This window comes from Saccostrea cucullata, unplaced genomic scaffold (genome assembly GCF_032062105.1).
Source record: "Saccostrea cucullata isolate Sc308-1 unplaced genomic scaffold, CSIRO_AGI_Scuc_v1 ctg881, whole genome shotgun sequence".
Taxonomy (NCBI): Eukaryota; Metazoa; Mollusca; class Bivalvia; order Ostreida; family Ostreidae; genus Saccostrea; species Saccostrea cuccullata.
In genome coordinates, this window is record NW_026921081.1 from 140,001 (window position 1) to 167,954 (window position 27,954).

General features: G+C 31.8%; 2 protein-coding genes across 2 annotated transcripts; one reads left to right on the plus strand and one right to left on the minus strand.

Moving 5' to 3' along the window:
• Positions 1–261: 261 nt before the first annotated feature.
• On the minus strand, positions 262–13,968 carry LOC134259139 (ADP-ribosylation factor 6). The gene is made up of 5 exons (XM_062741739.1): positions 13,793–13,968; positions 10,908–11,012; positions 7,051–7,154; positions 3,516–3,714; positions 262–2,932 (listed from the first exon to the last, which is right to left on the minus strand). The coding sequence occupies exons 2-5, from the start codon at positions 10,987–10,989 to the stop codon at positions 2,790–2,792; spliced, it is 528 nt and encodes a 175-aa protein (XP_062597723.1). The 5' UTR covers positions 10,990–11,012; positions 13,793–13,968; the 3' UTR covers positions 262–2,789.
• An 8,436-nt stretch (positions 13,969–22,404) lies between these two features.
• Positions 22,405–26,135, plus strand: LOC134259140 (acetylcholine receptor subunit alpha-like 2). The gene is made up of 4 exons (XM_062741740.1): positions 22,405–22,643; positions 23,476–23,612; positions 23,904–24,052; positions 24,659–26,135. The coding sequence occupies exons 1-4, from the start codon at positions 22,589–22,591 to the stop codon at positions 25,536–25,538; spliced, it is 1,221 nt and encodes a 406-aa protein (XP_062597724.1). The 5' UTR covers positions 22,405–22,588; the 3' UTR covers positions 25,539–26,135.
• The last annotated feature ends 1,819 nt before the right edge of the window (positions 26,136–27,954 follow it).

Here is a 27,954-nt window from a genome sequence, read left to right on the forward strand (position 1 = left end):
TTTTAGGATTTCATAGCATTTATGACATCACTTTTGGATTAACCCTCGACATCCTCTGTCTTATTTTTCTTTCAAACCAACAAGCTTCAGATCTGCAACTACCGGTAAAATAAACATACCCCCTCCCCCATTTTTTTGAGGATTGGATGCCACTTTTTTTAAATTTTCAAGTTTGAGTTTGTGTACATCCCTCTTGGGAAAAAAAATTCTGATTTCACACATGCAAGTCTCCCCTTTCTCACTAGACATAAAAAATGCAGATAGAATAACAATGTTTTATTGTCTGGTATAAAATCATCAACATCTGTAGCAAATGAACCGCTTCCAGACAATCTTGCATTTGCACTAAGTAAGCAGTTAAATTTGAAACCGAAATATTTCTAGAATTGAACAGGGAACATAGTTTGACATAGATATTATACAAATATGTTGGTTAAGGACAATACACATAACAAAATATGACCTCATTCACCTTACAGAGAATAAAAAATATACAATTATTATCATGCTCACAATTAATTGGAAAAGAAAAATTAGTAGCATTCATGTATCATTTTGACATCTTCCGTTCTATTTCTTAAAACACAGTAGGAAAATTGATACAACCTACCCTACATGGGCACTACATTACTTACATGTAAAAAATGTTCTTTCACACGTTTTTTTTTCTTTAAAATTTGTAGAATTAAATTGAATACGAGAGGTATCTCACTAAACAGCACCACATACTGCTTAAAGAAATTCAGACCCCTCAAATTTGCCCCGGTTACATGTTTTGACTATTTCTTCCCATGAGATATAATTTGTTAATCTTTCCTACCTAAAGCAATATTTAATAAATTATCTAGGATAATATTGCACAAGAGAAAGCTATATTACTATACTAGTATCAATAACATTACAAATATACATATCTCAGTTCCTGTACTTTTTTCCTTCCGCATACAAGCAAAGAGAGACAACTCCAGTATTTTACAAGCATTTGCCCAGGCAATGTAAAATTCATCATGAAGTAGCTGGCTGTATGGAGTTTAAAAAAATAGCTTTAAATCAATCCGACAATCTGCAAATGCTTACATTATCTTAGAGCTCAACATTCTGAACAATTGTAAAAAACAGCAAAATTTATCGAAGAAATTTTTTCATAAATGCTACAGCTCACATGTTTTGAAACATTTTTCTCCATACAATATAAGAACATTTAGTGATACAAAATACTATAAAATAAGCCAAGCTAAGTCTTTGTACACGTTTCGGACTTATCTGATGCTGAGACTTGCTAAGTCCTTAAGCCTTACAATAACTTTACACAGACAAAACAAAAATGATGCAATGCAAATCAAAATTGTTTTTGTTTTTTTGGAATGTCTAAAAGAAAAATCAATATCCTATTTTCATACAAGTATTTCAATACAATCTGTATCGACAATGTACATTGTACACAGTGAAAAATCTATAGTAATTCCTTATTCTTGCATAACTGAACTTCTTTTCCTAAAAAATTTGAACAATTCATTGAAGCCAATTAAACCTTGTGAAAGTAATTCTTCTTTCAAGATTCATGTCAACTGGTTCACTATGAAGAAAACGATCTTTACACAATTATCCTCATTCACAGCACTTTTCCGATGATTGTTTAAATTAAGCCAAGTGATGTGCAAAACATAATTCTCACTGATAATTCAATATCTAAATAATATCATTTATTGAAATCATATTACAAAGAAAAGCAAATAAGATTTCCTACAATTCTGTTGTTAATAAGCTGGTTACATAGTGGTCAATGCAGTATTATAAAGTTAAAAAGAAAAATCTGACTACATATGGTCTAATGAAAGCATTACAAATGAATATAGTAATCAAGCCATACAATCTGAAATAAGCACCAGAGAACAGAGGGAAACATTGAAGTGTAAAAAGATAATGATGTAGTGATATTTTCATTTTTAAAAAATTCAAAAAGCTATTCATTGCTTTAATCATAAAGCAGTTCATTTTTTCCTGATAGTTGAAAGTGAAACATGTTAAAAGAAGATGGCAAATGTATTAAAAATAATAACTTTCATCACAAAAGAAATAAAATCATTGAGGCATAAAATATCCATCAATAATCAGGCATACCAAACATTCAAGGTTGTGCAAACTAGGCGATCCATTAAGTCTTCTTTTTAAATCATTGAAAAGCACAAGTGCAATTGAAATAAAATGATCATTTTTTATCAAAGGAACATCTTTATAACCTTGTGCTTTATCACACAGAGGAGATAAAAAAAAATCTTGAAAATTTCCTTCAAATGAATCAACTCCACATTACGCATTTTTTATAACAAGATGATTTTTATACACAAAAAAAAAATACCATTTTCTCCATTCAATACATTCCACCAATAACAAACAAAAAGTGACAGAAGTACATAGGTTGATAATAATAACCAGCAGACTAATCAGCAATGATCCGACAAAAAAGGGGAAAATAAACATACACAATGTTGGTATACTACATGGCCTGGAAGCTGGTTTATTTGCAGATCTGTGTTGAAGCTGTAAAATACCCATGCCTTTTGATCACTTTAAAAATTCCTCCCTCTCCTTTCACTCTTCCCTCGGAGTGTCTTTTTAAGTCGAGGAGGACAATGGGCCTGCTGACCTTTAGTTTTTATTCCGTTTTCTTCAGTTTTTCTGACTATAAGTATTTTTCCTGCAGATTGTTAACACTGCCACAGACGTTGAAAGTGAATCATTTTAATGTATACAATAGGATAGACAATGACTTAAAATAAATCAGCAGGTCAAGATTTGTGGTTTGATGTTAGCCAGGTCAGGCCCTCGTACAGTCCGTCTCCTGACGTCGCACACGCTGGCTGTACATACCAGTTTCTGTCCCTAAGTCTTGTTAAACTTAATTTCTCCTGAATTTCATGTGGTTTCATTGCTGTAAAGTGAAAGAAAAATCGTCAGTTACAAATTCATATAAGAAAAAGAAATTTAAAAATTAAAATTATCAAATATTTAAATCAAAGTACACCTGCACTACACTTTACACTCCAGCATACCCAGTACAGTTGCTACTGGTAGTTCTCTACCAATTCAACAGTAAGATTTGTCTATTTATCTTGTTTATGCAGAAGATCATTTTAACTTGATACTCAATATATCATATTCAATATGTATGTATTCAATATTCTGACTCATTTTAAGGCATGTACTTTGCAAGGATACCAATTTTTGCTAACAATTGCACTGAAAGTCGAAACCTTCCGCACAATAATCAAATCTTACTGATAAGTGACACTTTATGAAGACAACAAGTCGAGTTCTAAAAATATCTCCAAAGCAAATCTGTCAATTTCTTTCTTGATACTGGAGCTTGTCTATTTGGGCATCTACCGTACTTATTGTGATCAAGATGTTTGAAAATCTTTAAATCTTTCTTCAACAACTATGAATCAAGTGCTTGACCAACATGAGCACATAATAAGGCATAAGGCAGCATAACAGAGCCTGCTTTAACTTACAATCAGGTAAGTCCTGCTTATTAGCAAACACAAGGATGATGGCATCACGCATCTCCCTGTCGTTAATTATACGATGAAGTTCCTGTCTCGCTTCATCGATTCTGTCACGGTCAGCACTGTCCACTACGAATATAAGGCCCTGCGTACCAGTGTAGTAATGTCGCCATAATGGACGGATCTTGTCCTGTCCCCCAACATCCTAGAAAAAATAAACACCAGATCAATTTGACATGCTTTTCATCGGATCAATTTATAAAATATATCAGGCAACTTGGACTGGTTATTTTTCATTGTGCATGTCTGACACAAATATCAAACATATACATTTCAAAGGAAAACATAGTTATTTTAGTGTTAATTTAAAGATATTTATTTACAAATGATAACTCATATATCCTTAAAGATATTTATTTACAAAAGGAAACTCATATATTATATTTTTTTTTCAATTATTATGGGTATGAACTGTTAGAAAGAATCAACTACATGTAGATATTTGTTTCTGAGTTTTGAGTAAATAATTAAAATTAAAAAAAAAAAAGGAAAAAAAAAAGAATTTTTGATAATCAAGGCTTGAAAATAATTTGTTTGAATTAACTGAGCCCATTTTCTGAAATTATTTAGTAAGCTCATGATGGGAAACAGTTATCTATATGTAGCACTGCCAGCTCTGAGATAAGGAAGCAATCACATGTAGAAGATGATTGTCTATTGCCCTTCCTATCTCACTGTGGTATTTAATAATGGCAATCTGTACCAGTGTATTGTTACACCCTGATCTTCAGACCCTAGTACACCATCAAATCAATGTACAGATACTGCCTGCACATCTACCCTTCTTAATTATGATATATCAAACTTCCTGTATGTCTTAACCTTCAAGATGTACTACTTTATCAATTTAACGTATTCTTATCTACGTAATTATATTCCAATAACATAAACATATACATGTATTGATTTACCTACAATTGTATGCAAAATTTATAATACAATTTAGTGAATTTACAGCATGCAGCGCCAGCCCTTTCGTGAACTGAATGAAATAAATTTAACAATTCTAAATAGTTCCTGAAGTGTAAAATTATAACTATAATTGTTGTATACAAATAAAACTATCAAACAGGAAATGATGTCCTATATCATGCTAGAGTTACAATGTTCTCAACTTTTGCATACTACTTCCTTCAGTGTTTGCGAGAATCAAAGGAAATGTCAAAGGATAATGCAGGAAAGTACTGAAAACTTTCTATATCTCTGCAGAATTAGAATAGAGGAAAAGTAGAAGTAACGCAATAACACAATCGAGTGTATAAGCATCCCAAACAGTCAAATTATTGCATTTAGTTTAATTAATAGGGATAAGTGAGTGGGGTCAGAAGTATGTCCTCTAACAATCATTCTATTGTTCATATTCAAATGTTTCCACATTCATGAGGGTATTTTTCAGCAAATCTAAACAAAATATTTTATCTATGACCTTTGAATTCTACATAAGACCTTATATTGACTCAATACTGACATAACCATGTTTTCATACAATACTTTGAACTTGACATTATCAAAATTCAAATCTTAATCTGTATTTGACTTATTTAAAGTCCTATTTTCCCCTCCCAGGCCTCTCGATTCTCTATAATTGGGGCCGATATTCGGCCCCATTCCCAACGTGAAAAAGGTACCCTTTTTCCCAAATTTAAGGGTAAAAATTCCCAATTTATTGATTGCTTCAAATTCATTACTGTAACAAAAAAGCATATCTTTGACAGTCGTAAAAGCACTGTTAAGATATGAAGGAAAGACGTTCGTGTTATGAACTGGTAGTTTGTTTATATGCTGGAACCATTTTAGAATAAAAACGAAAGTCGTCTGTAGTAAAGTTCATTCACAACATGTCGCAGCATGTGAAGATCTATGATGTCAGGGCTCGAAATTAACGGAAAATACTCTTTGAATGAGAATTAAAATAAAAAATTGCGAGTTAAAAGCGACCTGTGTTCGCCACCTTTTGTCAGAAAAAAAGGTCTTGTAAAAAATTCAGATTACCAAGACTGAATGAGAAGCACTAGGCCTACAGGTATTTTATTCACTATTTTGCTATTAGATTCCCTAACAAATAAAAATAAATAGGTACCATGCTCCTACAGTTTATAAATCCCCATAATCTTATCCATTTTGCAGCGCTACCTGTCTTATAATTTACTTCCAAAAACGATCGTTTTTTTAATCCGAATTTCCTCCACTCCTTTCTTTATGGTAAATACAATCAGACACAATGTAACGTTAGATATTCCATTATATTATTTACGATCTCTAAAACAACTTGAGTAAGAAAATTATGTAATTTTCCAAAAAAATATATCCCCAGTGTATTTAATGATTTAATTTCAAATTTATAAAGATGATTTTTTTTTAATTAAACAACTGATTTACTCTGTATCTGTTCAGATTTCATCTGTAATAAAATGGCCTAAATGATTCCAAGAGGTTAATTATTATTATTTTTTAAAATAGATTATTTAAATCTTGTATGAAGAAAAAATGCTAGGAAAAGTTCAAAATTACAATTTGATAGTAATAATAAATCTGCTGATATTTACTACAGTGGTCAAAAAGTTAAGTTTGATCCCTGTGGTACTGTTGTCAGTGTAGAAAAAATATTTCTTCTAAGAGCAAGGCAATGCAAAATGATGTCAGTTTAAATTATGACTGGTAAAAATTTCCCAATTTTTATAAAAACGTCGCTTTTTTCCCAATGTCAATGGCCCCGGCCCCAGTACCAAAAATGGATGTGAGAGCCCTGCCTCCCCTCATATTAACAACCCTCTCTCCTAAAATCCTTACTAAATAGTCTTTTAATCATGTAAATTAATACACTAATGCACTAAAAATTAAATGTTTCAATACAGAATACATGTACATATGAAAATCAAAAACCCCTTTTTCATCATCCTTATTTAAATGTCACATTCACTGCCAATTCATCATGTGTAAAACATGCAAATAGTAGAAGTAGCTCTGACATTCATTATGTTCATTTGCACCAAGTGTTTAGTGGGTTAACACTGCGTTTGGAACAAGATAACTCTGTGTGTCTACTGATCATACAAGAGGAGTCCATTTACAGTACAACATATCTATTATTAGAAATAACTGATTCATAACTAAATATATACATGTATAAAAGGGGTGGAGTTTCAGTTTTGGAAAGGGGAAAGTAATTTAGTCATCAGTCATCACTATCAAAATGACTCAGAGATTTAAGAAATACTTAATATTTGAAATAATTTACAAATAATGTACAAATGATCCTTTTTAAAAAGATAAACATGACACAAAATTTAGCAAGTTATCATTACTATTATCAAATTATATATGGTACTTGAACATACAAAAGGAAGCAGTATTCTGTAGTAATAAAAAAAATTGCTTGGGAAAGGTTAGAAAAAAAAGGACCAATACTTCCTGCACACTAATTTGCTCACACCATCCAATTTAATCACGGTTATTTTTTTCCGCTGTTCTCTCTACTTACCCAGACACTGAATTTAACATTTTTATAAGTGACAGTCTCCACATTAAATCCTACAGTTGGAATAGTGGTCACAGACTGGCCCAGCTTCAATTTGTAAAGTATAGCTAGTCAGTGTTAAGGAAACAAACCACTGAAGTATGCGTTTTAGTCGAAGTAGTGCTTTACTCAAGGAGAAAATATTTTACATGTCAAAGGACCTCAGGCATTTCTCTTCACCAACCACAGATTTTTTACTTGTAGTGTGTGCTTCAATGTTCTCTACTCAGACACCAGACACATGCATCTTTTTTAAAGTTACAACAAAATGTCCAATTTAATTTTTCCCCCATGGTGAGAATGGAAAGAGGTTTCTCATATTTTTGTTTAACTCAGTAACTGGAAATATATTTATATTCCCAATCTTATTCTAAATGGTAGTCAACCTTTGAATCGATTCATTTTGTTATAAGAATTAGCCTTAAACCAAGTATTTCTACCTCTTGCAAGTTTGTCCCTTTCATTATTTTAACTTTAAAGTTCACTAACTATAAACCCTAACTGACCTGGAATGCTACCTGAACATGCTGAATAATCTAGTGAAAATTTATTTCCCAGATCAAAGTCTGTCACTAAATTTGGGTCAAGAAGTGTTGATGGCTTTTGATTATTTATGCATTCAATTCAATTACCTATCAAATGGACCTTATTTCAAACTGTAATTAAATAAACACTCTAAATCGCCTTCTGATTGTCAATTGAGATTTTCAAGTAGTACAGTGTACAGAATTTATTAATGCATCTTAAAACCAGAAGTCTCTGTCGAGACTGAAGCTCTACTGGTTTGTACTTATAGAAAAGCAAGAGAAAAGTACTTATTTAAAGCAGTTGGAAATTGAAACTTTTCAACAGCAATAAATAGAATAATGATCCTTGATTAAGTCTCTTTATGTTCTTAGTGCAGTCTACTTGCATGCCACATTTATATTATAATCAAACTAAAATTGTATTTGGAGTAGCATTTTGAAAGAATTTCACAGAAATTTCTATTTTTAGTAACCACGGCAACACCGTTCATCGAAATCAAAAACCGATACACAGAATTGTGTATCTTAGTGTAGTTTACTTGTGTGCCAAGTTATATTGAAATCAGACTAAAACTGTAGGAGGAGTAGCATTTTGAAAGAATTTCACAGAAATTTCTATTTTTAGTAACCATGGCAACACCGTTCATCGAAATCAAAAACCGATACACAGAATTATGTATCTTAGTGTAGTCTACTTTTGTGCCAAGTTATATTGAAATCAGACTAAAACTGTAGGAGGAGTAGCATTTTGAAAGAATTTCACAGAAATTTCTATTTTTAGTAACCACGGCAACACCGTTCATCGAAATCAAAAACCGATACACAGAATTATGTATCTTAGTGTAGTCTGCTTTTGTGCCAAGTTATATTGAAATCAGACTAAAACTGTAAGGAGTAGCATTTTGAAAGAATTTCACAGAAATTTCTATTTTTAGTAACCACGGCAACACTGTTCATCGAAATCAAAAACCGATACACAGAATTATGTATCTTAGTGTAGTTTGCTTTTGTGCCAAGTTATATTGAAATCAGACTAAAACTGGAGGAGGAGTAGCATTTTGAAAGAATTTCACAGAAATTTCTATTTTTAGTAACCACGGCAACACCGTTCATCAAAATCAAAAACCGATATACAGAATTATGTATCTTAGTGTAGTCTACTTGTGTGCCAAGTTATATTGAAATCAGACCAAAACTGTAGGAGGAGTAGCATTTTGAAAAATTGTTTACAGACAGACAGACAGACAGACAGACGGACGGACGGACGACGGACGCATTACTATTGCATAAGCTCTTCTGGTCTCTGACCAGTAGAGCTAAAAATTAATGTATGTGTACCTGAGAGCAGGTTGAATTTTTTTAACATCCTTTCATTCAGGTAATACTGCACTAAATCATGATTTCATCAAATAAATAAATACAGTAACTAAGACCTAAACATCTGCCACTTTGATTCCAATAAAAACATGGCAGTGTATGGTCCATCTCCACAATATATTAGGTACACTAGCAGCCCTGGTAAAATAAATTACGGGAAAACTGAATATAAATTATTTTGTTGCGTTTCTGATTTAAATAATCTGTCTAAATGAGAAAATTATAATGTATTCTGATCACAAATTGAAAATATCAAGAATTTGATTTTTTCATAATCAACAAGAAAAAAGTTTGATTTATTGCATCTGTAAATCCATTTGATTTTCAACTAGAAAACTGACCAGTCAGCAAGGGCCCCGCCATGGGGTAGAATTATAAGGGTGCAGCTTATGGAATGATTAAAAAATATATGACGAATAAGAAACAACAACTGTATTCTTAAAATTTCAAGATAACTCCTGAATATCCCAAAACCTGTAAATAATATCCTTGTATTTATTTTACATAAGGCTGTAAAGAACAACTCAACACTGAATGTATATCTAAATAATAGTGAAGCTTTTGTTATATAAAATGCCAGCCTTCAATGAATGCAAATATATATCATGAAGGCATGACCTTAACTTCAAAACAAACAGCAGTTGCAGACAAAGGTTTTCATTAATCTTAAAGTGACAGATAAAGATAAGCCTTCTAAATTTTCTGCAGCAGGCCAAATAATTAAAAGGGATTAATTGTACTTCTCTCTCATCATTTTATTCTTAATTTATAATAAGAACTTTTTCAGTAATGATAGAATGAGGTTTTTTTTTTAAAAATTCCTTTTGAATTTTCATGAAGTAATAATAATAAAAAAAAAATAAATGTATTTCAACAAAAATAAAGTAAAAACATTTATCTTCAATCCACATTTCAGAGTGTTCATAGCATTGCCAAATGGACTTAACTTCAAAAAAACATTTGGCAGAGGTGGTAATTAATCTCAATGTGACAGATAAAGATATTTGGATTTTCTACAGGAGGAAAGCTAATTAATCCCAAGGGACTCATTCATTAGTATTCAGTTTACAATGGGAAATATAAATTATCTCTCTTTGCCAATTCATTCTTATATAAAGTTAAATACCACCCAGCTCCAAACCAAAGGACATAGAAAAACAAATTAGCATCAAAATGTGTCTTTTTGCCTACTGAACTATCACAAATTTGAAAATATCAATAAAAAAATTTAGGAAAAAACAGAAAATTTTTTCATAATCAACAAGAAAAAAGTTTGATTTATTGCATCTGTAAATCCATTTGATTTTCAACAATGCTTAATTGCTTCTAAACTTGTATTCAATGACACTGGGACATTACAATGTACCAGTGTTATACATAGGCTGGCCAGATGGACAAGTGAATCAATTTTTAATAAATATTGATTAGGCACTAAAGCATTTCAATAAAATAATTCCCTTTACTTGATGGAAATAATGGTCAATACTTCATTATAAAGCATGTTACAAATAGAATTCCCTACACTGTAAGATTTCTTAAATTAATAAACACTGTTTAGCAAAAATTCATGATTAAGCCAACCATTACATACCCATTGATTATGCTAAAATATGGAAAAGTTAGTTTATGTACACATAAATCAAAAAGATCCCTATAGTTAAAATACTGAATCTTTTATAGAATTTTTGACATTACATTTTGTTTTAAAATGAAGGTAGCTTCTTATGCTCACCACATTATTAGAGAATATGTAGTGAAATACACTATTTTGTTTGTTTGTTTGTTTTTTTTTTTTGCTTTGTGTTATTTGAAAAAAAAAATAATAATGGGATCCTACAAGTAGCATGTATGCATATATGGAAACTTATATATCAGAAAACTATACAACATGAATAAACCCCAAACTAGTAAGGATACTGGTTTTTCCTGCTGCATCTAGCCCCAGCATCAAAATTCTCATCTCCTTGTTCCCAAATATCTTAGAAAGTAGCTTCCCCATCTTGTCTCAACAGATTTTGGCATCTGAAAAAAAAAGGAAGCATCCATATCATAAAATATCATCAGCACCTAAATGAGGAATTCTGTAGATGTAAGATAACAACAGCTTTAAGACATTAAAAAATAGTATAGTGTGTATAGTCTCATATACACCCCTGGTAATAATTATAATTACTCCATAATCATGCAGTTACGTGTTCACAAGTATTGATATATGTAGAAGTAAGTGTGGTATTTATAAACTATTAAACATGTTAAATGTAAATCCTTTATATCATGTGTATAAATAGATTATGATTTTCAATACAGCAACATAAAATAATGCATTAAACTTTTATCTTACAATATGATGTCACATCCAGATGTAATATATTGTATAATATAATCATGAAAAGGTAAAAATTCAAACTTCTGCTATGTTTGATACAATAGTGATTTAAATTTTTCAAACCACAAAAGATGACAAATTCAGGGTGTGTTCAGTGTTTTCCTTCTATTTCAAAGGAAAGGGTTAGAGATCAGTTGTAACAGCTAGGCTAGGGTCTGAGGTTTATAAACAAAATATCTGTGGACCTTACAACAGATAAATTTTGACCTTTTATATCAAAATGACATTTTTGTCAATTGAAGCAGTCATTTTGGCCGGTAGCTGGTTCTTAGGGAAAACACTGTATTGTTATGAAGTGGTAATCTGTTGCGTGTATGCACACAATTTAAAAAAAAAAAATGAACCCTTCCTCCCACCTTCTATAAAGGCACATAGAGGTTATATGAACTATACATGTGTGTTATACACGTTACAATAAAAAAATCTCTTCTGAGCTATAATCATATTTCTAGTGTAATATTTTCTATGCTTTGAAACTTCACAGATCTGGACTATTCTTAATTATGCACTATCACATCCATGGCATGACTTGGTATACAATATCTACTATTTCTTCTGTGTACAGGGTTCAATCTGAATCACTACAGGGTTTGACATTAACGTTAGTCCGTTAGTCTCAGACTAATACATTTTCATTTGGACTAATAAAAATTGTAGCCATTTAGTCTGAACAGACTAATAAAGTTTTCTGGGGAAAAAAGAATTTACTGATGTTCAAATCTTCGACAACTTTCACTGGAAAACCCCATATTTATTTTAAGCTTTCTAGCTTCTCGGCGGAAAGTTAGGTAATTCAGTCAATTCGGTGCTTAATTTTAGGACTCATTGGTCAATCTCTACACAGAGTTATTGTTCCACTTAGTGAAGCAAACGACAATTCGGGGTAGAGATTGCTCATTTGTATGAAATTAAACATTTTAGCAATTATGATTTAGTATGACACATAAAGAAAGATGTTGGATGTTTAGATGATGTAATTATGTATAGGCCTAGAGAAAAACGAATGAGATCTGGAATACGATCGTAGCTCTATTTATTTATTTTCATTTTTGACAGGCTCATAAAATTGACCACGGACTAGTAAAAGTAAAGAAGCACTAGTCCCGCCGGACCAAAGCCTAAAATGTTAGTGTCGAACCCTGCACTAATGACAGTATAGTAAGACGAACATATTATTTACTCATTCTACACTGATTCAAAGTATTTTAAATTGAAACAAGGGTACTGCAAAGCGAAGCATCATCTCGGCAAAGAGCATATATAGATCTATAAATCAAGGCATATTTTGACATCAATCCTCATGCATCATTTCCGTTTAACACTAAAACAACAAATATAAACACATACACACAAGCACATTACATTATCCCCTCCAACTTTGCTGCGAGGGGATAAAAATGAAACTACATCTATGGCTATTACATGAGATATTGACATAAATCTTTAGTATGTGACAATCCCAATTATGAATGACCGACAAATAGGGATGGGTATCGCCGAAAATTTCGTATCGCGATATATCACGATTTTTTCCCACAATATCACGATAATATCATGATATTTTTAAAAGCAGTTTATACAATGATTTTATATGAAAAGTCATTATTTTTTTTTTAAAATATGCTAGAAAAACAAAATTTTACTTTCTTGAAATTTTTATGTACATAAAATCAATTATGTTTGGACGGTAAGATGCCGTTCTTTTCACTTTTTACAACATTTTTCTATACATTCTGTAATTGTAATTTGAAAGATTGAACAAATAAATGAATAATTTCTGGACTTTATAATATGTACCTAAAAACCGGTATTTAGGTTTCCGTATCACGATACGTATCACGCAACAAAAAATTGCGATATACCGGTATACCGATAAAATCGCACATCCCTACCGACAAAGCATAGTGCACTTAGACGCATGCAATTATGGAAGCACTGATCAGTATAACATTTCACAATAGACTAAATGGCAGTTTTAGTATGTGTTTATTTATCACTGAGTACAATTCCTAATTTAAGCTGACTCAATCAGTCAGTGACTGCACAGACACCACTTAGACTGGCTGTTGTGTAAAGAATATCTGCACAAGAGGGAAAGTATATATGTTACTGTATGACTTTATCAATGCCAGCCAGGTGGATGATGGACGGCTATTACAATTCTATATAATTATTTATTTTTAACAGGACCTTCAATGAACAGGAAACTTAAAACCTGCTCAACAGGCTGAGGTTGTGTTAAAAATTAGAGAAAATCTTTCTTAATCAAGTATTACTTGTAAAATAATCTTTACAATACATAACTTTCAGTCTGGAGTTTATTCTTCCACTGACAATAAGTTATAAGGTCTTTACACCTAAACTAGAAACCTAGGGGCGGTGTGAAAACAAATATTCATAAAACAGGCACACCTACCTAGTATATAAACAGACAGGTTTTTGGCCAACTAAACGATCCAAGTTGGTCTATGATACACTAATTGAATTAAACAGAATATACAGTGTTACAATATACTAATTTTGACATTTATATCGATTTACAACTCGTTGAAATCGCTCGAAAATTACATCTTGTTTCCACACTTCTCGGCATCTTTGCGGTAACTGGAAATTCCAGAAGCCCCCCGTTTTTTGGAGAATACCCATACAGAAGGGTAGAAGCCCCAATAAAGTGGTAGAAGCCCCATAAAATTGAATGAAATTGGGTACATAAAACCCTAAGGTGATGTTAAAATGAATGATATTGATAACCGTAAATTTTTATAGCCAATTCTACCTCACAGTCGACAGAAGTCGGGCGCCATTTCTTCTTGTCTTCATATACCGTACACCACGCCCGATCTAAAATCACGATCGCTGAAGTCGTTTACATCATTACCATTATCTTGATCAAAAGTGAATAATATTATTTTTTTTTAAAAAATATATGAAAGGAAAGTTAAGAATATAAATGAAGCTTTAAATATTTACATATTTCCTAAATGAAATAAAATATTAATTATGAAAATATTACATGGCCTACTTGAATACTTTTATCCACACTGGTTTGTACCTACCAAAAAGAATTTTATATCGAAAATCATTATTGAAAATATGAAAATATTTGTATAGATGATGTGTACTGTTACATAAAAACATTGAGATTTAACATGTTGATAGAGATTACTGTAACAGTGGGTGTTTTAAATGAATTTAACTAGGCAAAAATAATTAATAAAGTTCCTTTTTTAAAATTCCAATCATTTATAATATAAATTAAGTTACATAAATTAATGAACAAAGTGATTTAAGTTGTTAATTTATTTAATTTCAAAGGTATTTGTTTTGGGTTTTTTTTTTCTTCCAATTGTTTATTTATATTTGAAATTCAGTATTCATGCATTCATTATTATTTTCCAGTTACTTGTTGTAATTTTTATTTTGGGGGTTCTGTTTTATTTGGGGGAGTTTTTTTTTATCATTTTTTTGTTCATGTAATAGAACAAATTATACTCATTGATCTTAGAAAGCAATATGTATACATTAGAATGAAATTATTAGAATCCAAATCCAGGAAATAAAAAAGTTACATAAAATGAATAAAATGTGCATAATTGCTTATGCAATCACTTGTAAAGTGGGTGTTATGAGAATATGGTTAGAATATTATTTACACATCAGCTAGTTGTGTTGTTATGTACTGGGATAGAGAGGCACCCCTGTGTGTGTACATGCAATATATACACAGCTGTTGACACTTGGTTCAAGTTGACAATAAACTTCTTTTGATCAAACACCTGTTCTCAGCTAGTCTGACCAACCCCACTCTGGCAGGGCATGTGTATATATACAGTGAACCTTGACTATGTTTAATTGTTCTTGACGTTCATTATCAAATTGTAAAATAAATGATTTTGTAATATAATATAATCTTTTTTCTAAATAATGTTGATATGAAATGGTAATATGCTTTTAAATACAAATTTTCATTTTAAGCGTTAGCACACACATAAGGAAAATAAGGAAAATATGAATTTGATAATTTTGATACTAATATTAATAATGATAAATTAATAAAGACTTTTTAAATTAGTAATACTTGGAAAATATTCATATAGTTTCCTTATGTCCCAGCTCTAGCCACGTGGGGGCCTCCTTAATTGTAAAGCCATGATTTGAATTTTGAAACAGCTAGATAAATATTAAAATCAAAGGACCGAAAGATTAAAAGATAATTAAAAAAAATTAAAAAGACTTATTTTAATAAAGATACAATATCATTATTCCTAGTCAATCTTTTGTTCATGTATAAACATATTACAACCATGAAAGAAATTGACATAAAATTAAATAACATTATAAAAAATTTCATAGAAAGGAATTTATAATTTAATTGGCAACATTAAAAAAAAATGTTCCTGAAACCTAACCTAATCTAACACAACACCAAACAGTATTCACTGGTCTGCACCCGTCTGGCGGGGGAGGAATACTGCCTGATACTAACCCTACTCTAGAAAAAATAATAAATATACAATTTTAAGAACATTGTGGGGTTTTAATGGTTTAAGACTGGTTTAAAAGTGTTTCTGCAAGTGGGAGAAAAAGATATATATTCATCTTCTCTGTCAGATATAGTGTTAGGAATCCAAAACATTTTTGAAAAAACTGTTAAGAAATGATTCGGTTCAGAAAATATTTATCTGAAGTCTGTTTAGGCAAATGATTTGTGGAACCATGGATCCAGGAAAGTACAATTCTACTGTTTTTGACATAAATAACACACTACGAAGGAAATATGTGGAATTCTCAGAATGTGATATTTTGGAGATGTAGGGGTTTAATGAATTCAAATAAAAACATTTGGCTAAAGATGGGATTAGTTTGAACAGAGAGGCAATGGAAATTTTTAGTCAACAGATTCAACTGGCAATGAAATGTAAAATTACATAAAATACCTATAGAAGCTTGGAGATGATAAAAGATTTTCAGTTCACTTAACCAGACTGAGATTTTTTCGTAGTTAAAATTCAAATAAAAATTCTGTTATATTTTATTTTGTGGTGTGATTTATTTTACTTTACTTTTTTTAAAATTCATATTTCTTTTAATTTAAAGACAATTCAAAATGTAAACAACTGATGTAAAATATTTAAAACATCTGAATTTTTTTCTAAGAACAGAACATAAAGAGGTTATTTTGAAATAAAATATCTATATATTTGAAAATTGATATATTCTTTTAATTTACAATTTCTTTCCAGGTTTCAATATTTTCATATTTTGACATTGATTTACTTTTTGTTCTCTTTTAACATATTATACAATTATGGACTCTTTTGGTGTTGAATATGGTTTGTTATTCACCAGAAAAATATTCATATTGACCGAGGCGAAGCCGAGGTCAATATGGATATTTTTCTGGTGAATAACAATTAAACCATATTCAACACCAAAAGAGTCCATAATTGTTTTATTATATAGTCGGGAATAAGACATTGAAGGCTGTATGACGACACCATTTTCATTTGTAATCTTCCATTGCTGAGAATAAAAAAATCTCCAAATTACTGTTTGTTACATCCGTGTTTTCCTTTCCGAATCTTGCTATGTGTAAGACGTCCAAATGTTTGAAATAATCCTGAAATTGGTTTAAATAATTGTTTTTCTGTTCAGATACGTAGATCGCTGCGGCCGTTGCAACCATTGTTTACAACGTTGTTTGATATTTTGATTGTGACGTCACAATGCCGTTGCACGCGCATTGACCCTCCGGTGAATACGGCCTCAAATCCGGTGAATATGTAGTGTTATGAACTGTTTGCGTTTGTATAGATTATATAGGGACTATAAATAGACTATATAATAAAATTTATTATTATTTTCATTTTTAAAATTTAATTATTATTATTATTGCTTTGAACCCTTGAATTTCATATTTTTATATTTCTAAATTCATAATTTGTCTAAAATCTCAAAAATAAATTCAGTATTTTCATACTTTGAATTTTTTTTTGTTCTCTTTGAAACATATAAGTAATTATTAATTAATTATCATTACTATTTTTATTATTGTTGTTGCTTTAAAGCTTTTTGATATAATCATATCTCTAAATTATGAATTTCTCTAAAATCTCAAAAATAAAAAAAATCTTAAATTATCTTAATGGCTAACGTTCTTAATTATATAAAAAATATATATTTATTACATAATATTTGATAAATATCTTGCATAAAAAACATATTTAAATTAAAATGAATAATTTTAGCTTTATCTATACGATGATAAACAGCAGCTCGCTTCGAAATTAGATCGGGCGTGGTGTACGGTAAACCAGTAATGGCGCCCGATTTCTGTCGACTCTGAGGTAAAATTGGCTATAAAAATTTACGGATATCGATATCATTCATTTAAACATCACCTTAGGGTTTTATGTACCGCATTTCATTCAATTTTATGGGGCTTCTACCACTTTATTGTGGCTTCTACCCTTCTTTATGGGTATTCTCCAAAAAACGGGGGGGCTTCTGGAATTTCCAGTCACCCGCATCTTTGAAGCTATGGCGGTGACCTTAACCGATTCCGCAATATGGCGGACAAAATAGTCCGTATATTTTTTCAAAATACGAGTGTGATACAAAATAAAAGTGTTATACTACTGATAAAATAATTTTCTCATATTAAACATTATATGAAAACATATAATATTTTCTTATCAAAGAAATCCTGTTGGAAAATATGCCGGTAAGCGGATTAATATCTGATCTCGCGTTATGACGACATTTTCTGAGATTATCATCTTCAGTTGAAACGAGCGCGCGTTTTAAAATTCATTTTTTTATATCATATCGGGTTCTCGTGAATTTTTATTCTGGTCATGAAAAAAGAAAGACACCATACATTAAAACAAAAGCTGTAATAACTTCCACACTTCCTGTTTTTCAAGTGATCACGGAAGACATATGCGATTATAAAGAATAGCAAACGGGGAATATTCTTTTTTTTCTTTTCGATACCCCACTTTCACTCAGTCACTGAAAATGGGATTAGGCCCTAGTGCTTTTTTCTGTCCATCACTCCGTTTGTATGTTTTTTACGAAGGCCCATACTTTAACGGATCCGTTTTTAATCTTACAAATCAATGTAAAATTCTGATTTTCACTTGTCTATTGAAATAAAATCTTTTTGGGTGATTGAAAATAATTTAGCAAGTACATATTTGTTTATTATAGTGTTGCATGTGCATACAAAGCATTTAATATACATTATTTATGGAAATTAACACTTTGCATTCTGTCCATAAGATCTGTATGTCATTTGGGACATACACAGACTCAAAATTCTTATAATTGCTTTTTTAAACCTAAATCTTTTTAATTTTCTTTTTAGCAAACTAACATGGGATCTATTTTCAACGATTTTAAGCCTTTTCATCCATTTATTTTTTTGCAATGAATAATTGAAAAAATTGATATTCCAAAAATGGAGGTATATATGTCTTCAAAAGACTGTTTTGTTAAAATTCTCTGGTCAACCATAATAAACTTTAAGTATGTGTTTTTGTTAACTTTAGATATAATATGATAGTTTAAAAGAAAAAATGGCATCGAAACAGTTTGGATTTTGAGAATTAAAAAAAATAAAGATATTTTGAGATTTTTTTCTGAAAGACATGGACAGATTCAACATCAATTTGCTAATGTTTTGCAGTAAAGATTTCAAATATTCTCTTGGGAAATGAATATTTTTGATCTTCATAAGTTTTAACATAAATTTGATGTGATTTGGTGCATAACTAAATAAAATATGATATCACACTTCTTTATGTTCAATTTTGGACGTTGAGTTTTTAGAGGTATATGCTCTGAGATATGTTGTATGAAAATTAACCTGCAAAGATATGTCTTTTATGGATGTTAAGCTAGTTTATGATTTATTCAAGGTATTCAAATTAAAAAATTATTAGTTTTACAGAAAATTTTGAAAGTATGGACCTACCTTAAAGGACATTTTTACAAGTTTTGAGCTTTTCAATTACTTTCCCCCACAATCTCCTAGCTAATCCTATGACCCAAAGAATAATCTCGTGATCACTTGAGTGATTTTGAAGTCAAAGTTCAAGGCTGGAAATATAGATATCCAAGTTATACTGTGTAACCATGGTACGGACAGCTTAAGTAAATTTTACGCTTTATAAAACGCCATTTTTTCCGGATGGTAACTTTCAGTTCCTTTGATGACATGTAATAGGCCTATTTATCACAACTCCAAATGACATTTATAAAGATGACCATAGTTGGTGTTGATTTTCATGCCAAAAGGTCAAGGTCAAAATTTATTTCTTATACGAAGGGGTTTCCTGTTGATGTTTGTTGTTCAACGTTCCTCTCTATAATTTTTAATTTATGCGTATGGAGATATATTGATCACAACTTGCCGGAGGAGAGCTGCAATACGCCAGTTTCGATAGGAACTCTTTTGACCTAATATACTCGGCACTTAAGGCGATTGAGCAGTGAGAGATTTTTATCGTGCCATCACCTACTGCACCAAGGGATCTCGCGGTTTACAAGGTCTCATCCGAAGGACCGTTCGTCACGCCCCCCCCCCCCCCGGCAGTGGCGGGATTCGAACCCGTAACGTATCTACACAACATTCGACATGCAAACAAACATTTAGAATAAAGTCCTCGATCTTTGTACAAAGTGAATATTTTTCACTTTTCAGGCGCGGATCCAGAAATTTTTTCCAGGGGGGAAAAAAAAAAATCCAATCTCAGAAATTTCTTGACAAGCAAAAAAAAAAACACACAAAAAAAAAACAACAAAAAAAAAACTCGCCCAAACGTAAAAAAAAAAAAACCTATTTGGTGGGGGGGGGGGGGGGTGTTAGTGGTGACTTCTATTGCCTCAAATCTTTCACTTTTCATACCGATTTCACACATAGTCGCGTTTACCAGCGTTTTCCAGGGGGGGCCATGGTAACTTTTTTCTTGTTTTAGTATATACATTTTTTAACCTAGTAAATTCCAAGGGGGGGTCCTGCCCCCCCCCTCTAGATCCGCGCATGCTTTTAGTCACACAAATTGACTATGAGCAGTCCCATTGTCTCTGAGAGAAGAATACTGATTTTTTTTTTAAATCCAGATAGGAAATTCAGAAGCTTCTGCATGGGCGAAGTGATAAAAAAAAAACAACTATCAAGAAAACAGCCGCAACTGGTCAAACATTGTAACCACAACTTCTATAAGTATATATTATATTAATTTAAGATAAACCGTACATGTATTCATAGGACAACATGAATCTTTAAATAGCTTTCTTTCTGAACATGCCTGCTGAACTAAAAATAAATTTATCATTAACCAAATAGATGTAACAAGAAGGGGTAAGATAAAAAACATGCCTATATGAGTATATGTCATAACCATAGCCAGTGGATTCTTACAAAGAATTAATCAAACTGAACTGAAAATGTTTTCAGATGGGATTCAGAGAATTCATTTTGTTTCACTAAATATAGGGGTCAAGATCCTTTGCTTTTTCAAGGTGTGCGTCGGAAAAGGGGATTTACCCTGCTTGTGAAACTAAAAAAAAAAAAACAAAAACAAAACCCAGACTTATTGTTAGGTCATGACCCCTCATTTTTAACTGACGTAATGCATGGATATAGATGTGCCGAAGGTCATTGCCCGCGATTTCTTACATACAACAGCAGGTACGCGCCGTCTGAAATGCGTTCAAGATTGTATCGGTAGAAGATTCATATATTTGTATCGGAATTTTGAAAAAAAAAAGTTTCAAAACAAAAAGAATCTTTCAGATACAAGTAGTATATGATATTTCAAAACTTAAGCCATAATCTTTCAGATATAAGTAATATCCCAGATCATTAATTATACGCCATTGTATCAAATACCAGTAAATTCCAAAGAAACGAAGTTGCCAGGTTCAGCCTTATTTATCTCATCCCAATCCTCACTTTGTTTTTAATTCTTTGATTCTACACCTCTCGGTAATTAAGGTCATAAGCAACGTAGTTTGAACTTTATTGGGTTCTTCCCTGGAGTTGAAGAGTTCCACTAAACGAAGAACCCGTGTGCAATACTTTTAATGTTTATATATGGATTTGTACACCTCTTCTAAAACAATTTTTGATGAAAAAAAATCTGGAATTTATGTGTTTTGTAATTTTTGTACATTTTCCTTTGAATAATGCAAAAAAATTTCACAATTTGATATCTTTTCAAAAACCCTGGTAACGCATGCTGATTTTTTGTCTAAGAACATGTAATGGTATTGTAAGTTTAAATTTAGAATATCTTAAAAAAATTATCAGTAGGTAAGGTACCTTGCGTATTTCCTTAAACCAATGAAGCATCGATGTCAACTCTATCAATAAAAGGAGGCTTACATCATGTATACCTACATGTAACATGCTTCCAGTACCGGCATGTGAACGATAAAAAATAATACATGAAATAAGTACAACTGGACCATCAAATATAATTCAATTTAAACTCAATAGCGAGAAGGGACCGGTGCAATGATTATGGTATGTCCTCTATTGACCATTCTGCTTGACGATTTTCTAAGAATTGCTATATACGACAAAATTTAAGGTTTGGGAAAACAAGAACTTTAAAACAAAAATAGAAGTAGATTTTCAGAGCGCCAGTCCAAGGTAAGAAATTCAAAGCAAAAAAAAAAAAAAAAAAAAAAAGGGTGGCATTTTTCAATGGTTTGTAAGTTTTGAATCCAAAAATTGCGTGAATTTCCAGAAAGCTATAATACGATCGATGTAATAGGACATATTTTAATTATTTTACCAAACGTTACACAACATGATAAAATTTAAGACGCAAAAACAATTAACCCATTGACCTCGTTCAGAAATCTCTCACGTGTTTGAGTGGGGTGAGTTGAAATTTGCGTGAGAATATGGATTAAAGCGCCCCCTGTTGTTGACATCAATTGATTTATTTTAAAGGTTATACAGAACCATTTTCGAATCAGTTATAGCGGCATCACTCACAGTTTCAGACTACTTTGTTTTTGGTTTTGCAAGAGAATTGGTGTTTTGTTTCCTTGTCTTATTTTAAATATACATAAGACATTCCTGAATGCTCGTTTTTTGGACATCTTGAATTGAGTTGATTGATTTTTGGGATATTTTTTAAGATATACCCAAATTTTTAAAAATCGTATAATTATATATCGTTGAATTCACTTAATGGAGATGCTAAATTTCATTGCCAATTTTTGCGTTTTTGTGCTTTTCATTTGTGGTAAGTATTACTTTTGAATTCTGCATTCGATTTGGGGCGTTTATTCTCAAACTTGATCACTTTGACTGCAATTTGTGTACTTGAATATTAATTCTGAAAAAACAAAATATCAATGTGTCGAATAACATGTATAAACAGACGTAAAAGCTTCTGCACCAGAGAGACAAATTGATAAAAGTACGATTTATTGAAGTTAAAATCTAAAGGATGTCTTTCAAAACGTAAAATAATTTTATTTATTAAGGAATACATTGTAATTAAGTCAGACACTTGTTGTGTGCCTCGAATACTTTTCAGTTCTGACAGAATATCTTCTTTGAACCCTAAATGTCTGTTTTTACATCTTATCAATACGTTTGTCCTAGATTACGTGTTTCGTGCATGCTTTTAGTTTTTATGCTTTATTTACTACTCAAGTATTTCAGTTAACGAAAACCCACTATAATTACAGCTCACTCAAAAAACGAGAAACGTTCCTCGTGTGATGCAAGATTGTAGGATGGCTGCAATAGATTATCAAGTTTTCAGCCTTATATCATGTTTCGATTTTTCTGTTTTGTCAAACTTCTTTTTGAAAATTCCCATCTGTGATAAAAAAAATCCCACAATTATTATACAACTATAAAATTTTAAAGTTGTAATGTCAGTCTGGTAAAAAATGAGAGAACACGTGCAAAATAAACTATAGACAGGTTTAATCCTGCAAAGGTTATGGCATTGGTTAAATATGAACTAACAGTTTACAAAACAACCCCACTAGCAGTGGGCAAAAAATTACAATATTGATGTTTTAGTGCATGAGAATATCATTTCTGAATCATTTATTTCACAGAGGCGTATGAAGTTCCAGAAACAAACGTCATGGATGACTTGTTTTACGAATACTATCGTGAGGCCAGACCTGCCACAAAGCGAAAACCAGTCGTAAAAGTTTCCCATCAGCTCTCCATAAACAGGGTGATAAGTCTGGTAGGTATATCCACATTCTTTTTTAAGGGAATGAAGTTCTATAATTCTACAATTTGAAGTGGGAAAAATAAGTTAAAATGTTTTCAGAAATCTAATTAGAAGATGGTTTGTCAAAATTTTCTCAACGATTTCAAGATTAAATAGGTTTTTAAAATCTGCTGCCGTTCACTGTTTTATCGTCAAAAATGCTGAAGTTTTCTGTTACTCATGTTGCTTGAAAACTTTAAATTTTGGGCAGAAATGCCATTTATATAAACTATTCCTTTGTATGATTTTTAAAATATTTCAAAGGTGGACAATCTCTTGGTGATTGACACTTGGCAAGTGATATCGTGGGAGGACCCACGTCTAGAATGGGACAAGTCTTACCATGAAGACGTGGATTCACTCAATCTTGATCCATCAAAAGTTTGGAAACCCGACATTGTCAATTTCAACAAGTGAGTACATTGTACTTCTGAGTCAGTACTGTAAATATTTTGTCAATTCGTCATAAGTTTTTTGATAAGATTTCCGTTTGAAGGTAAGGTAATTGTAAGTGATGGAGAAAAAACTTACATGCATACATGTGTATTTTTCTGAGACGGTGTATTGATATCAAAACAGTATTCCATTAGAACACGTTAAAGACCACGGAAATCGGATTTGTAAAAAAATGGTTTATACCCTTGCTCGTTTTAATATCAGAATTACTGAGTATATAGATTTTTATATAAAAAATTGACAGTTTATCAATATAATCTTTATTGGGGGCCAAGGAGAGGATCGAGCTAATTTCTGGTATGTTGCATATATTGTTCATCAAACATTTCCTGTTAAATTTAGGTGAGATAGCAGTCCCAGCAGGAAAGCTCTAGTGTAAAATATATATCACAAAATATAGACCAGACTCGAAGGATTTTTCCCGGTAGTACATGTAATTAATTTTCATGAAAGTGGATCGATATTGCACATATACCGTGAATTTAATAAAACGATTGATACTGAGAAAAGAACATCTTTTTTAAAAATAGATTTTTCATTAATTTTATTACATTTACTTTTAGTGCTGGAGGTAACTCTGGACTGATTTATAATAATCTCCCTTTGGTTGTGTACCACACTGGACAAGTGGTGTACATCCCTCCTACCCGCCTGACCACACAATGCACGCCCAACGGAGAGGTTTTCCACTGCATTTGGACTTTTGGTTCCTGGACACATGACATAAGAAAGCTGGACTTGAACAACACTCAGGGAAGATTAGATATGTCTGAATATGAAGAGAGTCCTAAAATCGCCATCATCGGATCCTCCGTTCACAGAAGGTTGAAGAAGTACGCCTGTTGTCCAGATAGGTACGCAGTGGTGACGTATAATCTTACCATCAGGTGGAAAGACACGGACAGATTCAGAGGCCTCGAGCCGTTACAGATGCCAGAGATGTCTTCCAATACCACTTCTAAAGGTCTTCTCCAGAATGATGCACACATCGAGTCCTCGGATGATCCTCCAAAGGAAGTGCTGTCTGAAAAGGAACAAGTGAACGTCACAAAGGATAAATCTGTTTACTCAAACGAAAGCTACGAAACATCTGGAGAACGAGAAGAAAATCCACCAGAGTCAATCCAAGAAAGCGACAATGACCCGGTTGTAACTGAAAGTGGAAATGTGGATGAAGTTGCAACTGAAAGTGGAAATGTGGATGAAGAAACTGTGACTCCAGCAGACGACATTAATGCTGAACAAAGTGAACAAGTCGAAGAACACAGTGAAGAGCATTCTGTAACAGAAGATGGAAGAGAAGTTGGAGGGGAAGACATGGAAAGTCCGAGAGAGGGCGAGGGTGAAGTAAAAAAGAAGGAGGTGGTTTCCAAAGAAACGACAACAGAAGCAACTTCCGGACTGAAGAAAGTTTTAGGTGTTTTTAAGTATTTTAGTACGTAAACGCGCGAAGGGTTTTTTTTTTATTAAAAAAACATGAAAAACATATTTCAAGGACGCTATAAATCGAAGTGTGAATGACTCTGTTACTGCATAATTCAAAGAATGGATATTTTGTTATTTCTATAGCGTTTACGCTCCTGAACAAATCCCCCCACCAAACACACACACACACACACCCTCACACACACACACACACACACACACACACACACGCACGCACACACACACACACACACAGAGGATTTCCTGTTGATTGTGTCTGATCCCTGTAAATTCTGTTGAAACATTGCGAAAGGAAGCGAAAATACCTTGTTTTAAAGGAGAGTCTACTTTTTTTTTTTTTTTTTTTTTTTTACATATACTAGTCTATACACCCAAAAGAATTGGACGCTAAATCTGATGCGTGTTGAATTTATTGATAAATGTACATTATCACAGTTAATTAATATGTATGTGTATGCTAAACGTAATATGATTTGATATAAATCCGGTGCAAGTTCTTTATAAGAAAATGTTTATATATTCGATATATTTCATTTTTAAAATCCATGTATATTTTAATCTTTACTAAACCGGTGAATAAATAAATGAATTTTGTATCAATTAATTCTATCATTTACAGCGGATCTACAAATGATATTGATCCTCTAAACTTGTTGAATACATGTACTAAAATTTAGTGGCATGAGGTCCGACCAAATATTACATTTTCAGGAAAAAGATTGGAAAAAAACTCTCCGAATTACAGTTCCAAGTAAAAGAATTTTTTTTACTAGATATATGTATACATGGAGTTTTTTTTTTCTTTACCATACGCCATACCAAACAACAATTTTAGTACAGAATTGACATATAATTCTATTTTCTGGATTGGACCTTCACCTTTTTACACTGAAACGCTGAATTTTAAATATTTTTATATTTAACCGATTTACTAGCTGTGTGTTCTCTGTTAAAAGAAAAATAAACAAGACTTTCAAATAATTTTTTGTATTCAAGTTAATATTTTGTCCCCATGGAGTGTATTCAGCAAAAGTTATACTGTAATATTTCCATTTCTAATTTTTTCTTCACTGTGATAACTCTTTGAAATTTTTATATTTAACCGATTTAAGCTGTGTGTTCCGGAATGTAAATTAGGCAGATCGATACAAATAATTTTTTTGTATACGCATGCAAATCTCGTGCGCATCTGTCTCATGCAGTCTGTGTCTGATGCTAAGGAGGCCAAATATGCATGTAAATCTCGTGCGAATGTCTTTGTGTTTGACGTCAGTGGGCGAGGACTATTGAAATTGACATGGGATGCCTCTTGTAATTTAAACCTATTAGTCTACATTTTAAAAGTCTAAATCTACAATCATTATTTAATGCCCTGGCATACTTTACTAACTAGACAGCGATTCCTTAGATATACTAATATTTCCATTTCTATTTGTTTTCTCTGTGAGAAACCCGTTATGCAAATTATCTCACGTTTCCCACTATCGTTGATGCCCTGGCATACTGTAGCGAGATAGCGCTTAATGGCTATCCCACTTCTGACACCAAAAATTGTAGCGAGATAGCGCTCGATGGCTATCTCATTTAAGTATTGCTATAGTGGTTCTAGAAGACAGGAGTAAACTCCCTTTTTAAACACTGAGTAAACAACTCTAACTCGAAATTTAAGTTTCATAAATTTATTGAGTCTGCAAAACCAACATGAACAATTTTAATGCAAAAAAAAAATATCCAGGCCTTTTAACCGCCCTTTTCACTGACAAATTTCACAATATTAAATAAATCCTAATAAACAGCCGGATCTCGAAATAATCGAAATATATGGCTGAAACCTATCTATTAAACTTAATTATCAATGAATACAAATGGAAATTTAGATACGATCGGATCCTGAAATAATCAAGATATATGATCGTAAATAAACCCCCAAAGCTGTAAAAATTAAACTTTCCCTAATTAAATTAATCCAATTACCAAATTACAATTAACTGATTTAACAATTAGCAAACAATTACCAATTTCGTCTAAAAGCCCAAAATAATTACGTTAACCCTAACATCAAAAATAGCAGACTCCCCGATTTACGGAAGAATCTCCCCTTTTATACTCTAGTGAAAATTCGTATCCAAAACTCTTACGAATTCGTATAAACTCTTACGAATTCGTATAAATTCTTACGGAATATACGAAAAATACGGAAAATCTTATACGGAAAATAGTTCCATTCAAATAATTGGATCAATAATAAGTATTTCACCATAAAATAACTTGACTTTCATTCATTCAACAATAATTAATTAATTAATTACCTTATAACTGTACATTTTCACTTCTTTACAAAACCCAAAGTAGTGAAAATGATACACATCAGATCTGAATTTTAAAGATGTCAACTTCCGTCTGTGATGATTAT

Coding starts and splice junctions, on each gene's coding strand:
- LOC134259139 (XM_062741739.1), bottom strand. CDS start 10,989: ATGGGGAAGCTACTTTCTAAGATATTTGGGAACAAGGAGATGAGAATT. Junction 7,155..10,907: donor AGATGCAGCAGGAAAAACCA/GTATCCTTACTA, acceptor AACACTGACTAG/CTATACTTTACAAATTGAAG. Junction 2,933..3,515: donor TAAGCAGGACTTACCTGATT/GTAAGTTAAAGC, acceptor TTCACTTTACAG/CAATGAAACCACATGAAATT.
- LOC134259140 (XM_062741740.1), top strand. CDS start 22,589: ATGGAGATGCTAAATTTCATTGCCAATTTTTGCGTTTTTGTGCTTTTC. Junction 22,644..23,475: donor TTTTGTGCTTTTCATTTGTG/GTAAGTATTACT, acceptor TTTATTTCACAG/AGGCGTATGAAGTTCCAGAA. Junction 23,613..23,903: donor TAAACAGGGTGATAAGTCTG/GTAGGTATATCC, acceptor AATATTTCAAAG/GTGGACAATCTCTTGGTGAT.